The sequence below is a fragment of the Seriola lalandi genome, unplaced genomic scaffold (genome assembly GCF_002814215.2).
Source record: "Seriola lalandi dorsalis isolate HSWRI2012SDOR001 ecotype SW California unplaced genomic scaffold, Sedor1 jcf7180002054677, whole genome shotgun sequence".
NCBI lineage: Eukaryota > Metazoa > Chordata > Actinopteri > Carangiformes > Carangidae > Seriola > Seriola lalandi.
The window spans coordinates 89,103-107,199 of record NW_019525230.1 but is presented as its reverse complement, the minus strand read 5'-3'; the positions used below and the strand labels follow the sequence as shown (position 1 = coordinate 107,199).

Here is an 18,097-nt window from a genome sequence, read left to right as displayed (position 1 = left end):
ACCACTGATCATTTGTTCAGTTTTCATTCACTCTGTCTTAACAAATACAAATCTCTTTGCCACAAGCACAATTGTTTCACATTCGCAAACTTGAATTTCTCATGCAGATTTATCTTACAGGTTTACAAACGTCGATTTACAACTACAATCATTGGAATTATTTGTGAACATCACTTAACGAGCTCAAAATCATGCTAAGTCGGGGGGCGCACAAGCCAGCAGTGTGAGCTTATTTTGTTCAGTCGTCACAGCTTCAAATGGCTTTTTGAGGGACACCTGCAGTGGCCGAGGTCAGTGTCAGGATGAGTCTCTACCACATGAATGAAACTGAAAGTAACATCCTTTGTGCAGATTGAAACATGAGGAGTGAAGTACACGCACCGAGCAGCAGGAACATTCAAAAGTTCTCCAGGAATTTTCTAGTATTTATGATAATATCTCTTTCTGCTCGTTCTTGTTCTTTAAGCTACAAATGATTGGTTTGAGCAATCTGGCCTTATCCCCCTCATCGTGCATGATGATCCTTCAGGATATTTGCATATGTGTAGGGAAAAGAACAAACTTTGACAGCTGATCCTCTTATTGTACAGTAGCCGACCTCCTGACGAGATCTTCACTGAGCATTTCTCTCCGCTCAAGATGAAAAAGTATAATAATATAAAAAGGTCTAATCTTTCACGTCATACTCCAAACTTCCACATCAGTCAAATATTAATGTAATTAAAAAATGAATTAACTGTAAAATGAATCAACTGATTGCATGTAGCTTGAGTGAATTGAATCTACTTACGGACACAAATGCATAGACAATTATTATTTCCGTAGCTTTTTATCCAAATTGAGTTCATTGTTTTGGTTTTGTGGCACATTAATGTTCAGGCATTTTTCAGGCATTGGGGCAGACTGAACCAGAAGCAAAAGGAAAATGATTATTGGACAGGACTCCAGCTAATATTTGTCTGTGTTTTTGATTTGTCCTTAATTCTTTTGTGATGTACTGGCTACATGTCTTTTAAAATAAAAAGATATCTTTACCTCAAAATCAGGACATAACAGAAACTACGGGTGTTTCAGAGGCTATTTGTAAGTTTTCTCTGCCGCAGATCGGAGGCTGCAGTGAGTTGCTATCGGAAAAGTCTGGCTGGAACGGGCCGGGGCTAGCTGGCTAGCGTGCTAACATCAGAAGAAGAGAAGGAGTCGTAGAAACAAGTTAATATTGCTGTTGTTTTCCACCGCTGGAGACGCTCATGGTGAGTAAAGGAATGAAGTTTGATGCTGCACTCACAATGTTTCTTCTAGACTGGTAAATAGACATCTGTTAATGCTAACATTAGCTATGTAGCAACAGCAGAACAAGTTTATGGAGACTGAGTATAACAACAAAGCAAATTAGTTAATGGAATAACAAAGCATAGAGTTTAAAACCATATATTAGGTATTTTATACATGTATAGGTAGTTTTCATATCCGTTAAAAACATCTTATTTATTGGCACACCAAACTATAATCATAGAAATGTATATAATTATACAACAATTTGTGTGTCTTTAATTGCCTACTTTAAATGTATATTTATTGATTGTAACTAACTACTGAAATAGTGCGTAGTATTTCAGGTGGTGTATGGATTCTGGTGATTTTTATCACCACAATAAAAAAGGGCTATTAAAAAGGCAACAGAACACACAGTGTTTAAACTGTACAGAAACAGTGCGGCTGAAAAACGAAAATTAATTCAGTAAAATTACTCATGTACTGCTAGAAAATCTTCGTGCTGTAAATAAAAGCTGCACATGTAAACATTTCTCAGAGACGTGCCGCTCTGTTTAGTGGAAGAGAGGAAATTGTTTTGGTTGGCATTTACACACCAAATTAAGTTTTCATTACTGTTAATTTTAAGCTCAGAGCGCATATCTACATCTGCAGAGAATCAAACTACATTAACTATGCTTCATTCAATTTGAATTGAACAACATTATGTTTTGCCTGATGCAATAATGGTTGTGTCTGTTACCAGTAAAGAGTTCAAACACACAAACCTGCAGTCATTCTCAGTTTCTTCCACATTATATAGTTTTGGGCATTGCTCATTTTTAAACAGATTTGTTGCATGCTGGGAGAGACTCCAGCCCCCGAGCCCCAGAGAACGAACAGATGGGCAAAGAAAATTAATGAGTGACTGAATAAGGACCTGCATGTCTGCTTGACTTGGCTAATCACTGACTCTTGAGAAGAGAAGGAGTACTAGTTTTTAGTGATTTTGTAATGTTTTACATCCTTCCATCATTTATCTAATACCAACATTTGTACATTAAAATAAATTTCTAATCTTTCTAAGTGTAATATAGAAAATACGCCTAAGAAGAGGGGGTCTTCATGACCAATCCATGTATTTACAATTCAAATTCTCTAATATCTGATGCTTGTTTTTGTCACAGTTTTCAAAGAACACTGTGCATGACATAATATTATCTTGTTACCCATGAGAAATGTAATGCATTTTAAATGAAAGTGCCTGTTTGTTTGCAATAAAGAAAGACGAGAGCAAAGACAACTGCATCCATAACATTAAACATTGGCCATGGTCATCATAATCCTTCACTCAGGAGCATAAAATCCAAATATGACTGACTACATGGTTACTTTCTTTCACTGACGTTATGCATATCAATGAATAACATCAATGTTATTCATTTATTCATGGCTGCAACCTATTATTTTGCAACCTGACAGCCTCCGTGTGAAGGACTGTTATCCAAGAAAACTGAATTGACAGATGAGGCCATGAGAGACTTTGATCATGCTGGAGTTGTAATGACCCACTGTAAGGTGGATGTGGTATTCACTGTGCTGATGAGCAGCACCGCAACAGTCACTGATCACACACCCATGAATTCTGTCCTTAAATGCATAAACATTTGCCCACTCTTCCACTTCAGCTATTTCAATACCATGCTGTCGAATTAAATGGAGTGTGCTTAACTGTGTAATTCTTAAACTCTTACCCTCTGCTAATGCAAGCTGTGCCAATGTGGTGTTTTTCTCCTGCCTTGTAAAAACCTAATGCTTGAATACGTTTTATTAACTTTTTAAGCCATTATAACCACTCTGTCCCCTGCTTTATTCGCTTTCTAACAGATATTTTTCAAGGACGTGAATTTTATTCTTGTATAAGTTACTTTTCTACAGTTTAAAGCTTTGCTGGTGAATCCCACAGAGGTCATCAGGGTCTTGACTCTACTGAAAAGACTTCAACACATTCCAAAGGTGAGAATGTACATGACTCTACAGTAGCATGATAGAAAAGAATCTATTTTATTTTGGGCTTTTGTTTTGCCAGTGATAGTGGAAAAAGCCTTTGATGGTATGTTCGTTATATAAGAGTAACCATATTATGGCCTGATGGCGGTGATTTCCTGGTGGGAGTGTGAATGTACACAACAAATTTCATGCCAATTAGCCTCCAAATATGTTGATCACAGACAAAGAAAACAAACACAGATGGATGGAAATGATCGGATAACCTTCTTATAGTGGAGTACGATAGATAAAAAAAATCCATCCAGAGAAATTCATTTTTATATAAACCCTAAGGCTTCTGAGCACAAACAGACATATACTGCTGCTTTATGAATATGAAGACAAACCTTGTGCCTGGTTGAACACAAAACACCCAGTCAATGATGACACTTGCTAACAAGACTAAGCAAGTGTAAATTGCTGGACCGTGAACGCAGCCCTCTGGTACACAGAAGAGGAAAATCTGCAGTTTTCCTCACACTGTGTGTGCTCTGCAACACTTTCGGTCTGGCTGCTGTGTTTGCCAAGTGAAGAACAAGAAGAAGCCTGCACTCTGTCACTCACTGAGCACAGCTGAGAATCAGTATTATTGACTGTCTTCCAGGGAAAGCTGCAAAGGTTGATGAAAATCAATAGGTTTGTCACTATAGGCAACGTTTCATGAGAAAAAATGTTGCTAAAAATTGCCACATCTAGTAACTATTGGGTGTTGACAAATAAGCAATACTGGTGGTGGTTTGAAATGAGCTCCACTGAGTCACCTGTTGCCCTCTCTTCAATCAGGCTCCAGTATAAGAAACCTTCATTCTGATTTATTGGCCACCTGGGGGCAGCAGAAACAAGCTGTGAACACACCACTGACAAATCAGCAGCTTTTAAGTTGACATAGTGAATGTTATTAACAAACAGATGATTATTTATGAGACTGTTCTCTCATAAAAGACGACCACACAGGTTGTTTGTGCAAGCAGCTGATGACTCATAGTTATGTTTTATTGTTAAGCAACATGTAGCAATTGTGTGAGACGGCATCGGTTGTTTCCACCTCTGTCAGGATTGATAGGCAGGTCGCCCTGTGTGTCAATCACACGGTAGCCAGGCCCTCAAACTTACCCTGCTTTATCGTCTATTTTCTTTTAAATGGAATCATCATTTGAAAAATGAGCATCATGTTGTATTGAAGTAGACTTTAAATTAGTGATTGAGACCATAAACACATTAGGAAAACATTTACTGAGTTAATTCATTTTCATTTTCCCATAGACTTCTATACCATCGAAATTCTTTTTGCAACCCGTGGAGTCGCCCCCTGGTGATCATTAGATAGAATGAAGGTTTACTGCATTTCCGCTTCTGCTTCATTTTCCAGAACCGGAGTTGACGTCCATTTTTATATGCATCTTTTGGTTTCGACAAATGCCCCGACACAATATGTTTATGTTCAAGTGACAAAGCCCTGCAAAGGAGGAAGTCAGGTGTAGTCTGGGCAGGGAGGAGGTCAGGGTGGATGCACTGGACGTTAACACTGTACTTATTTTAACCCACAACACGATGTTTGCCTGAACCTAGCCAAGTTGTTTTCCACATGATAAATGTAAGTCCAGTATTTACTCTATTTTTGCTCTGTTTTTGGCCTCTTCCTTCTCCTGGGGGAATTATCTGGCTCTGTACCTGCACCTACTTTGTTCACCAGCTCTTCGCCCGCTGTGTGTCTGATGTCTGGTGCTGAGCAGGCAGTGTACTGAGGGCTTTTAGAGCTGTTTCGCTGACAGCAGCTTCCTGCTACGGCTGAAAATGGCCGTGAGAGAGGTGAGTGTGAGGAGCTGCAGATTCAGGTAATAATTCTCTGTGGGTTCATCAAGACGAGTGACTGCTTTTACGCTGACACATTGTTTTCATATGGTCATTTAATACGTTGTAAAAAAAAATTGATAATAGTTGCTTTAAAGAAAGAAAGGGAAATAGGATTACAACATTGTCTGACCTCTGAGCTGCTGTTATTAAAAGGCATCTTAATGGAACCATGTAGTAGTTTAGATCAGCGCAGATGTTTTGAGGAAATCTTAACTCAAAATCCACCTACTAACTTTTTTTTTTTTTTTTTTTTACTGCGCTTTCAACTACATCACTCAGTGTCGATTAACAGATGGACTTGAATTAGTTGTCAGGGCGATAGCTCAGTCGTCATCACATGAGCTACATCCATGACAGCAGAGCATAAAGATCCTGAGATGCGGCTGTAAGCTCTGGAAAAAGGTTAGTGGACCTTAAAATTAAAGTCCCCCTCCACTCAAAAATGTGCTCTGCTCATTGTTCCTTCACTCGGATGTTTGAGCTTCACTGTGCAGAATGATGTATGTGCAGTTTGATTTTAGAGGGCTGTTTTTATGACTTCGAGCCGGCGACAGCCAGAACCAGAGGCATTATGTTTTTATTTTGTCTGTCCATCACTATTCTTGTGAGCACAATATCTCAGTAATGTCTCGAAGGATTTTCTTCAGATTTGGCACAAGTGTCCATTTGGACTCAAGGAAGAACTGATTAGCATTTGGCTGTCAAAGGTCAAAGGTCACGGGGACCTCACAAAACACATTTGTGGCCATAACTCATAAATTCATACATTAATTATGACACAACTTAACTCAAACGTCTGCAAGGATAAAATGAAGTGACGGCATTTTGTATCCAAAAGGACAAATTCACTGTGACATCATAATATTCTGCAAAAACACTTCTGGCCATTATTCAATGCTGTTACTCGGGACGGGGAGGCTGTGACCATATTTTCTGCAACTTTGCTGAGATCACAATCGCGATCAAAATTCTCGTTTCATTCAGCTGCTGAAGAGGGGGACGTTTCTCTGTGAGCACCTTAAATCTGAGGTTCAGACGTATATGCTCTACAAGCAGGATTTTGTGACACAACTAGTCTGGAAGACAGTCATGGTCCAATATGCAACTTACATACAGTATCTATGATGTGAAAACCTGCTGTAGAAACGCCACACCAGAGCCAATTTAAAGCAGCATTTTATCCATCCGGAGGGGAAACTGCTGCTTCCAAAGTTCAGAATGAACTTTCACGCACACTTGTTTTAATGGTATTTAATGTCCAACCACAGCTATTGCTCTTCACCTAATATAAACAGTGTTTGCTCTCATTCCCTCTGCACACTCTAATGCTCAGCACCATCTCCTGCAGCTACACCACTGCCTGATGCTTCCTGCACCTCTTCAGCCTCCTCCTGCATTAGTGTTTGGATTTCTGTGATTTCAGGACGTTTTCTCACTATGATCATCCGAATATTTTGAATGAATTGTTGAATTATTGTTAAGGATCCGCTGGACGGCGTGTGAGCTCAGAGACAGTCTTTGTTATTCCATCTCAATTATTTTTTCAGGGGCAGAGCCGCACGAACAAACCCAAAGTGATCGTTGCAGTAAACGGTTAAAACCTTGATGTAAGTGACCTGACTGACATTAATTCAGGTCTCATCCCCCCTCCCACTCTGGCATGATGTCAAGACCCGCCTGTTTTGAGACATCTAAGACCTCAAAGACGTCTGGAAAAGCACAGCGAAGCCCTTCAGGCATCATGTCCAATCAATACTCTTTTCAGCTTTTTGGTGTGCAACAGATCAGTGGAGCCATGAAATAGAAAGCCACAGAGTTCAGCTCGTGCTGTTATCCACTTTCCGGTCTTAAAAGTGATCTTCCATGTTACTCCCAATAACTCGCTGACTTACTGTCCATTTTTTTTTTTCCTCTGGAGCCGCCAATGCGGTGAAGAAAGGAATCAGACAAAATAAAACCTTGTATCAGCAGGAACCCTGACAAAGCAGAGTGCGTAGCCTCTGGTGGAGTGCAGTACATGCAGGCACTCAAGCTGTCTCCAGCTGTAGCCAGCTGTTTCACACTCCCCCTTAATCTGTATGCAGGCTCATTTAGCAACTGGCTGCTGTGGATTTGGTTTCGTCAAGCAGAGTCATTGCTGTGAAGGTCAGCTAAAATTTATGCTCGCGGGATGCCCCCAAAATAGATGGGAGTCAAACCAGAGATTCCATTTGTGAAAACGCTGGTGTGATAGCAATGCAGGAAAGTAAGGAGCATCATTTATTCATGTAGCTATCATACATGAGTACAATTTTGAGCCACTTGTGCTTTACTTGAGCATTTCCACTACTTCATACTTGTACTTTTTAAGGGGTAAAGGATGTACTTTTTTACTACACTTTGTGTATTTGAGTTAGTGGATAACCCTCAAGCATTTCTAATGAGTATACTGGCAGCAACAATTTTGTGTTGCATCTTTATTTTTTTCTTCTTCGCTGCCCCTTTATCCACTTTACAACCGCTCAGATTTACCTTGTGACCCTTTGGAAGGGGCCCTGACCAGTGCTGCCTGACTTTTTACATTAGTGGGCAGTTAAAAATAGTTTTGGATGGCTTTACTTTTTGTATCGTTTGACCAGTGAAATGAAATGAAAGTCGGTGAGATTGACGAGGCTTAGAGTTAAACAGACTGAACACAAAGTGACTCACGTGACACACGAAACATTTTAAAGAGGCTTAAACCTTTTTTTCCTTTGCCTGGTGAAAGATTTTTGAAAGAGAGTTACACTTTTAAACCAAAGAACTAGAGGTAAATCTTAGAGACTTGTATCCAGCCACAGAATATATATATCTGTACGTATGTATAAATATAAACTGGGTCAATTTATTTATCTGCTTATTTATTTATTCATTTATTATGGGACTGTGAACATTACTCACCACTGATGTCAACCACATCAGTGTAAATGTACCGGGGTAAGCTTATGGGACAGCTGCTGCTCTCACAGTACTGACATGACCAACAATAACAAATTATATACATTTTCTACATAATAAAGTTACAACAAAAATAACAGAGAAAAGAAAATGAAGGAAATGCAACACTTTGTCTTAGCAATCTATCAATGTATAATAAGTACAGAGAGGATTTTAGCCGTATTGAAGTTTGATTTTGAAGGTCCCATATTGTAGAAAGTGAGCAGGTCTAGATTCTGTATTAATACTGTGAAAGTATCAGAGTGTACAATCCAGGACAGAATGCACACAGGCCATATTCAAAAACTGAGCCTTAAAACCACAAAGCAGTCACCACCCTCAAGAATGCCCCCAGCATCCCAACTAAACACTAGAAAAGTGTAAAACATGGGACCTTTAAAAGTCCTGCATGTTGTTTAGTTCCTTAAATCTGGCAACACTGGAAACCACTGGACTAAACTACAAACTCGTTCCATTTCAACCAGTTGGAACTGTTCAGTACTACACATCGATGCATCAGTAATGATCTAAAAATGTAACAGGGACTATTTTTCTCACCTTTGATACTTTAAGTATATTTTGCTGACAATACTTTTTTTTTTTTTTTTTTTTTTAAGTTGGATTTTGATTGCAGGAGTTTCACGTTCGCTGGAGTGTTTTTACATTTATGTATTTTTTCTTAAGTAAAAACAGATCTGACCACCTCTTCCACCCCTGCGGTACAATCACAGTAACTATTTCATTGTTAAACAGAAACCGTGCCACTCACATCCTGATTTATTTACGCAACCTTGCAGTTCAGAATGTGTGAGTACAGAGTAACAGTCTGCTTCTTGCATGAATGATGAACTCCTGTACATGGGATCGATGTTTACTGTATTCAGCCTGATGAGGGCAGTGTATTACAGCGTTGTTGCACAGCCTGAGAGATGTGTTAATCTAGCACATTCTCCACCCTGAGGAAAACCCAGCCTGAAGTGAATATTGGGAGCAGATCGAAAAGCCTGCTTTGAAGCATCATCCTGAGTTATTACTGACATCGGGAAGAACAGTGAGACAGAGGCTGCGAACACTTTTATATCCGCTGGCAGTTTTACAGTGGATGTGACTGCCAGTGTATTATACAGTGTTACCCCTCCTCTTCTCTCTCTCTCTCTCTCGCTCTCCCTCACTCCCTCTCTAAGTGTTTCTGTGATATGTGGATTGTGTTTGCTTCTCCTATGCACAGATGTTGTGTTGTCTTGTGTAGTTATTGTCTGCCAAATGACTGCTGAATGTGTGCAGAAGATGGAGCACTAAACAGATTTTCAGTGTTTTCTTTTCTTTTTTTGCACGAGCTTTAAATTGCTGCCTGAGTCGCAGCCCCTTTGTTTTATGTAAGCAGATTCATGCACATACAGCACCTAGACAGACAAGTAATTGCGGGAATATGGAGCATCTCGACTCGTATCTATGAGGTTCGACATTGATGAATAAATAATGGAACGTCCTTTCAAGTGCATCTTTGAACAGTGTTGAAGTTTTTAACCCCATGAAAACCGAAGACAGCTACGGTCTCCCAGACTGTAAACCTCTTATTCTCGCCCTACAAACTCCGCCTTTCTCCTTCGACGCCCCCACCCGGGGAAGAATGCCCCCCACTGGGTTTTCTTTCATCAGGGTGTAATATCAGTGAGTCACAGACACAAAGGTCTCTCACACACACATGCGCAAATATACATCAAGCATGCTTCGTATGGCTCTGGGGTCCCTTAAGGGGAAGTTTTTGGAAATGACACCCGAGACAGCTGCGCCCTCCACAACCCATTCATTTGTGTCTTCATGAGCACATTTGTCATATTAAGAACTGATATATAGGACTACGAGAGTTAAAATTCTGGTATAATTTTGGCTGCATCTATGAAAAACAGCTGAACTGTGCTGCATAAGCGATGACATTGACAAGTAGCAGCCATTCAGATGAGTGGGTGATTCATATATCATTGTTACTTACAGCTTGAGCTTCAACCTGGCCTCCCAGTTCTCCATCCCAAATCCTATCACAGCGATTCGGAGGAGAAAGCCACTGAATGAAACTGTTTGATATATGGCTCCGTTCTTTCAATGTTCTCACGTCATTACAGAAATACTGCCATGAAAACACATTTATCAAAAGCATCAAATCATCTCTCTGCTCTGTCATAATAAAACCATTACTTTTCTGTGAAGATCTATAGTTTAAATAGTGTTCAAATAAAGAATTTCTTATTTTATGTAAAAAAAAAAAAAAAGCAGATATAGGGGAACACAGGAATCCATGTGAATCCTTGGAAAAATGAATATTTTTGATCATTTTGAAGATTCAAATCAGACAACAAACATTCACCTCTCTTTCCATCTGACAGACAGATTTGAGGCCATCATGTCCAGATTGTCATCACCAGTCCAGAAGGAAATAAAAAAAAAAAGTGAGGTGGTCTGACCTCCATTTGGTGATTAGACCGCTCCATTACAGAAGGAGTTTTATATATGCTGCTCCCTCTGCCTGGAACCTTCTGCAGTTTGATTTAAAATCGTAATTGGGTCTTTTTCGGAAAAATCTGCTCTTGTGGCTGCTGACATTTATGGGTATTTTAAAATCTTGATCTGTTAACCTCATTAAGTTTCATTATGTTTTTGACTGGTCTTATTTATCTTTATGGTTTTAGACAGACGGTGCAATTTAAGTTGCTGCGGCCGCAGCGGTGACCACGCCCCCTCAGTCACAGCAGCCATTCCCGAACAGGAGCCCGCGCAGCCCACTTTGCATAAGAGCGAAACAAGAAACAGGCTGCGTAAAGTAAACTTATTTCATTAATATATGTTTATGTTAATAGTATGGTTTTTATCAGAATGCTCTTCCGGTATTTGATGACACGTGACAACTGTCACCGCCCGTCGTTTAACAAACTGAACTAGCAAAGATAGTTTTGGCTACAACAACAACATCAACAACCAAAAACGCTCTGGCTACGTCCGAAATCGTTTTTAAAGTGAATTTAAGTGAATGAATGAACAGTGAAGATATTTCGGACACAGGTCCGCGCAGGTTTTTCGCTGTGTCTTTCTCTGAGAACATCTTTTGAGTCACGACATGCCCGGGTAAAACAGCTAGCTGCCGCGGCTAACACTGGCTCTTCATTTTAGTACAGGTATTTAGCTAGTTAGGTAGCTAGCATGTGAAGCCTTATTAAGCTAAATAAAGGAGATGTTTGTCACTGTAGTTTAGCTTGTGTTTAAGTGTGCACTGCATTTATTTACATCAGCAGCTTCTACTTCAGAAGTACTTTAGCACTGTTGTTGCTCTAGCTAGCTGGCTGAGTTTTGGTAAGGGTCGCTGAGCCGGCTAAGAGACTGACTGAAAGGCAGCAGCCAGCAAAGGTATGTGACAACTACACTGTCATGAAAAGTGTCAAATATAAAATGTTATTAGGAAAAATGCTATTATGGAATAAAAACATCTGTATTTGAAAGGTTTGAACTTTTGGAAAAAAAAAACAATGTCTGTAATGAAATAAAGAATTTAATTTAAATGAATACATTAATTGTTTCAAGACCTGTTGATTAATTTATATTATATATTTTAATGCAATGCAAATTATTCATTTCATACTTTATATAATATATTCTTTTAATATCTGGGCTCCATAAAGAGAACAATTTGAACCTTTCAACTCTTTAAAAGTACAGCTTAACTTCTATGATGCTTGGATCTGGTAAATCAGGGATTGGCTCACCATCATCACTTACATCAGGTGTAATAGTGTTTTGTGTCTGATTGATTAACAATTTATTGATTGATTATTGTCATTCCGAGACTTCTTTGGGTTGTTCTATGTGGATTTTATAACTGGCCCTTTCTGACTGATCATTGCTGCCACTGGTAATCAATACAGTATGACACAATGTGTCTTGTTTATTGTTTATCATTTGCAATCCCCTTTACAATGGCTAAATCCTTGGCCATCATGATTATTGGTGTGCTGTTAAACTCAAGCACAAAATTGTCAAACATTTTCACATATCTGCTCAAATGTGAGGATTTACTGCTGTTTTTCTGTTTTAAAATGATCGTAAATTCAGTATCTTTAAGCTTTTGACTGAAGGTTGGGTAAAACAAGACATTTGAAGATGTCACTTGTAGGTTTTGAGAAATCGTGATGGTCATTTTTCACAATTTTTCCTGCATTTTACACAGATGACATAAATTGAAATATAACCGATGATAAAAAAATAATCCCCTGCTAAAAAACATAACCCATCCTGTTTTGTTTCCATGCTGAGACAAGTGAATAATTAGAGACACTACAGGGCACCTGTCATGTACATTTGGACCCCTAATGCCTTTGCATTCAGGTCTGTACTGTGTCATTGGCCCCTTTTTTCTTTTGGGGCCCACTGAATGTAACCCCCCTGCCATGACTACAATCAGACAATTAAATTCATAGAACCTCTAACCCTTCATAAACTCAACCTCTCTCTCTCTCTCTCTCTCTCTCTCTCTCCCTCCCTCCCTCTCCCTCTCTCTCTCTCTCCCTCTCTCTCTCCCTCTTGCTAGAGTGCTGGAGTCGGAGGCGCTCTTCGGGTTTTGCCAGTGCGCACCACAGCATCGGCTCGCATCACTCAGTACCGGCTGTTGCTGCGCCCGGAGCACCTGCAGGCGCAGAGGGAGGTAAAAAAAAAAATAGAAACGGGGCGGCGGAAGAGAGAAGAGAGTCTGAGGGAGGACATTTGTGACCAGACAAAAGAGAGAAGAGAAGGAAGAAGAAGAAGAAGAAGAAGAAGAAGAAGGGGCCGGACCGGCGGGAGGAGCGCACCATGGCCTCAAAGGAGACCACAGCAGCGGGCTTTGTCAGCGTCAGCAGGGAAATCACAGGTGAGCCCAAACAGGAGTTTTTTTTTTTTTTTTCGGGAAAGTGTGTTTTAACCTTTAAGCATCCCGAGAAGACAGGAGGAGGAGGAGGCAGAGCTGTTATCAGACGCGTGCGGTGAGTTTTTCTTTACTCGGCTGCTCTTTAAACCGCCGCTTTCCAGTGCGTTTGATTTGAAAGGAGTTATCATCGCAGGCGAGCGCTGGAAATGTCTCCCCAGGCAAAAAGCAGAGTTAATGGCTGTTGAAGATTGTAAACCCCTCCGATCTCCGCAACCGAGAGTGTTCACTTTTGGATTGATTTGGCATAAAGAGCTGCATGGCACATGCGTCCTGTAGTGCTGTCAGAGAATTTTTTTTTTTTTTGATAAGTGTTAAGCATGTGTGTCTTTGATGTGTTTATTCATTAGGAGTTTTCATCTCTTTCTCCTCTCTGCTCCCTGTGTGCGTGGGAGTTATTGTGCGACTGGGAGCGCTTTGCGTGCAGCATGGGTTCAGCTGCACACAGGCTGAGCCTCTCTGCCTGGGAGATTGGACAGCACAATACACACACACACACACACACACACACACACACACTCACACTCAACATGTTTGGATGATAAGGTGCTAAAGAAGGTGTGTCTCTCTCACTGCTAATTATCCTGACGTTAAATCCTGCTGTTTACCAGCTCAACCTGGTCAAGCCCCTTCTGTCTGGCCTGGTGATAAAAGCCAGTCAGCATTAGGCCATTACCACACCTGTCAGTGGAGGACTAGATGAGGGGGGGTTCACAAGTAGATCCATCAAAGTGTCAAGAGAGCAGTGAGGATATGAAGGAACTGAAGAGGAAGAAAAGGGGCTTTCCCCCCCCCTCCCTCCTGCCTTGTTTCACTCCTTTGGGAGCAAATGCAGAGGTCACACCAGCAGGCCTTAAAGGGGGGGGGGGGGCACAGAGTGTGTTAAAAGGTTTAAGTGATTGGGTCTTACCCAGCTTAACGTCAATAACTCTGTGTTTGTCTGCGGCTGATCCTTCAGTCGATCTGCTGGTGCGATCCACCACCACCCCTCCCATCCCCATCCCCGTCCCCACACCATCCCATCCCTGCCTCGTCCTCCCTGCATCTGCCGCGGCTCACTCAAGTGTGAGAGCCAACTTCATGGTTGTTGCTGGATGTGGAAAGTGAGAATTATGAGTGTGTGCAGCGGTGAGAGAGTCTGGAGACGGACACAATGGAGCATCGTGACACAGCATGACACGCTTGTATCTCCATCAGGCGGGCTCCATGAGTGCATATTTAGCATGGGTGGCCCCCGCTTGAAATTGTGGACTGTGAATATCACACAGCTCGCAGGCATATATGTGTGTGTGTTTGCAGTCTGGAGATATAGGTTGACATTGTGTTTGTGAGCAGCAGTCGGATTGTTATGGAGGAGGCCTGTGGTGCGGTTCAGTGCGCTTCAGCAGGGTCGCCTGGCATGGTGGAGTAGAGGCCCCCGAAGACTACAGCTCTTGATCTTGTGTTTGGCTCCATTGAGATGAGCTGGGCTGCTTTTTTTTCTTCTTTTCTTTCTCTGAGGCTAAAAATAGCCCAGTTATGAGTCCTCTTCAGCTAGAGGTTGTGTGTGTGTGTGTGTGTGTGTGTGTGTGTGTGTGTGTGTGTGTGTGTGTGTGTGCGTGCGTGCGTGTGCGTGCGCACGTGTGTCTGCCTGTCCTCATGTTTGTGTTGGTGTCTTTGTAGCTGTCTCTGTGAAGCTTCACCCCTGTGCGGCTGACTTTAAAGGAATAATCCACCAGTCTCTCTCCCAAGACATGGTGACAGCATCGTGGTGACATCACTGGGATTTGGGCACAGTTTCTGATTCACAGCTACATACAAACAGAACACACATTTGAATGGAAGATCGCAAACAAAAGCTCAAAGATAACACAATCCAAAGGAGCACATCCAAAAAGTGTCCCCTGCCAGTGTCCTAAATCCAAGTCCTAATGCTCTGATGTCCAGCTGACTTTACTAATGACAGTCACTGTAATAGAACAATTTACAAGTGGGTGACAAATATAAAACAAACCCGACATAAAATGTCTTATTAAGGTTTGTTGCCACGACAATCCTCCAGAACAATGCAATCAATCAATCACAGAACAATCACTGCAGCTTGGCACTGTTAATGTGTCTGGAGCTCGACTGGAGGGTTGAACCCTTTTATTCGTTGTCAAAACAATCTCCACTCAAGGTCCACTTACTTACTTTTGTCACTTTTGACTATAGGTCTGCAAAGAACGATTGTATTCATTAATCTGTTGATTATTTTCCTGATGAAATTTCATCAAAGGACTTCAGTGTGTGATTTAGATATGCTGCGTTTCTGAGAATATTTTGATTAATTCTTGAAGCCTACTTTTACATCAGGCTAAAAGAATAAGCAAATATTTTACATCTATTTGGCATTTTTGCTAAAAAGATTTACTTTAACAATCAATTATCGAAACAGTTTTAGATTGATTTAATGTTGTTCGATTAATCAGCTAATTGTTTCAGCTCTACCTTTGATGGTATCACATGGTCTTCATCATCTGCTGAATTTGTCATGTAACTGCAGATGTTCAAACTGCAGATGTTTACGGCTTACTTTCTTAAAACAATCATCTTGATTTTGGGTTTTTTGATTTATTATTATTTATTATTTGAAGTGTTTTGCAGCTTGATTTTTTGTTGTGAAGAAGTTTAATTTGACTTTTGTAAAGTGCTCTCCAGATATAAATAATAAACATTATTAGTACTGTGATCACTTTTAGGGCTTATCGTCCATCTTGATCCTGACAGTTCATTCTTGACCTTGAGTAACTTTTACCTGTTGATTCAGTTAAAAGCTCCAGGAGTAAGTGAGACCTTGAATGAAGATTGCTTCATCGACTGCTGTTTTCAAGGTTGAGAATAAACCATCAAGGTCTCTGCTGTGTTTTGATGATGATGCCGTCTGATACACCGCTCTGATACTGACTGTATGAAGTGAGCACAGTGTCTCTGTCAGTGTCATTATGAAATTCATTGTTTTTGCTGTCACAGCAGTCTGCTGACTCAGTTTTTGGCGGCACGAAAATCCTTTGGCCCACGTTACCTTACATACAAATGATTCCCACAAGTTCTACATAGTGCAGTGTAAAGATGTAAAAGTTTGGGGAAGTATTGTGCAGGTAATCTGCATCAGAAATGACACAGAGTTGAGTTATTAGTTATTTCGGTATCTAGAGAGAGAAATTTGACTCGTATATCCCTAACTTTCAAACTTCCCAAACATTCAGTCTATATTTGTCATGTTTCTTAGGGATGCGCCCGTCAGATACACTTGATCGGTCTCACCGCCTTGATGAGGGCAGGAGGTTTTAGCCTGATCCACATTAGTCACTGCTGTCCTAGTATTCACTGTTTCCACTTTTATACTCTTGCATTGCGCTGTTGGTAGAATTTTGAGCACCATAGCAACCACTTGTGCACAACATTTTCTTATTTATCAGTATCTGCTGACGGTTACTTTTCACTGTAGTCACTTGAACAGCTTTGTCACAGCAGCAGCCACATTGTTTTCTGTTGTGCTCTGTTCAGTTTTTGTTTGCAAAGTTATTCTTATTTCATGAACAGTAACTCCTGGCTTCGTGTTATAGTTAATAAGTGATGGTTAATAATATCTTACACAAAGAAAAATGACCCATTTGGCTTCATGCAGTGAGGTATAAAGACCTTACCCTTCTCCGCTCATTTACTCTGGTTTTACTTTCATGTGTCACCAAGCTGTGCATTTGAATTCATACAGTTCCCCTTTGAAAAGCCTTTCACTGTGTTTTTCTGAGTGCATCTCAGGACAGCGCTTTTCATTTCTGTTATGTTTACATGGTGTAATTAGTGCTCCCGTTTCATCCTTGTCTTCGCTCTGCTCTTCATCTCCAGAGAGCATCAGGAAGGTGCTGGACAAGCAAGCTGTTAAGTTCGTGCGAGCCGTCAAGCAGGACACCAGGAGCGGCAAATCAGAGGACAGGATTCTGGTGAGAGACGCCAACACCCTCACTCCTCACACTAATCACCCCCCATCGCTCTGCAGTCACGCCAGGTCACCTGAGAGAGATAGTCGTGGTTAAAGGGAGCGTCGAAATGTTTGAGGTGTTGAATATGGAACAGGATGGCAGCGGCTCGTTACAGGCGAAATGGAAATCAATGGAAGTTAATTGCGACATATTGAAAGAGCCGTAAGAAGTCACAGATTACACATCCTGAGACACAACAGATGCGTCTAAAATCAGGCTTAAGACAGATGCTGCCTAAGCAGAGTGAAGTGGACACCATGCCATGGCCTACTGAGTCCATCCTCAGAGTTTATTAGATGTGGCAGGATGGCCTTAATGCCACAGGCAAGAGATCAGTGTGTGTGTGTGTGTGTGTGTGTGTGTGTGTGTGTGTGTGTGTGTGTGTGTGTGTGTGTGTGTGTGTGAGAGAGTGCATGCCAGAGGGTGTGTGGGCAGCCTGTGATGTGTTCAAGGAGCATGTGCGAGCCAAGGCCACCGCTGCTATTGAGAAATTGTCAATTAGTCAGCCACATTAGTGACTGATCAGTTGCTATGCACGAGAGCGAGCTCATTTCCTCCCATGGAAACAACAAAAAGGACAAGCAGATAAGCAAATCAAAACTATTAATCTGCACTTCACTCAGTTTTTTCCATCTCTGCTGTTCTTTCTCTCTCTCCAACTCCTCCCCCCTCCCTCTATCTCCATCATTACCACCCCTCCCCTCTATTTTTGTCATCTCCTCTCTTTGTTTCCTCTCTCCCTCCCTCCTTATCTGTCCATCTCGATTATTCTCCTCCCCGTCACCACCCTCCTCCTCCTCCTCCTCACCACCACCACCACGCCAGTTGCCTCTCGCTTTCCCTCCGTCTCTCCCCTTTATGCCCTTTCCTCTTCCCTCCATCTTTACTCAAACCTGTAAAAGGGTATTGAGCTCCTCTTTCCATCAGAAGCAATTCAATTAGGTCTCTGCCTTACAAGAGTTTTTTACTATCCAAATGGGCCTTGGCTGCTGCTGCTGCTGCCACTGCTCCAAATTCTTTCAAAGGAAGGGAGGCG

The 18,097-nt window shown here is 41.2% G+C and overlaps 1 protein-coding gene across 5 annotated transcripts in view; it reads left to right on the top strand.

Annotated features, from left to right (window-relative positions):
• The first annotated feature begins 12,703 nt into the window (after positions 1 to 12,703).
• Positions 12,704 to 18,097, top strand: part of carmil3 (capping protein regulator and myosin 1 linker 3) — an 86,540-nt gene continuing 81,146 nt past the window's right edge. For all 5 annotated transcript variants that reach the window (XM_087178144.1, XM_023421925.2, XM_023421924.2 and 2 more), the window contains exons 1-2: positions 12,704 to 13,003; positions 16,928 to 17,022. In XM_087178144.1, coding sequence (XP_087034270.1) covers positions 12,946 to 13,003; positions 16,928 to 17,022 — 153 coding nt within the window. In that variant the 5' untranslated portion in view covers positions 12,704 to 12,945. The remainder of the gene's footprint in view (positions 13,004 to 16,927; positions 17,023 to 18,097) is intronic.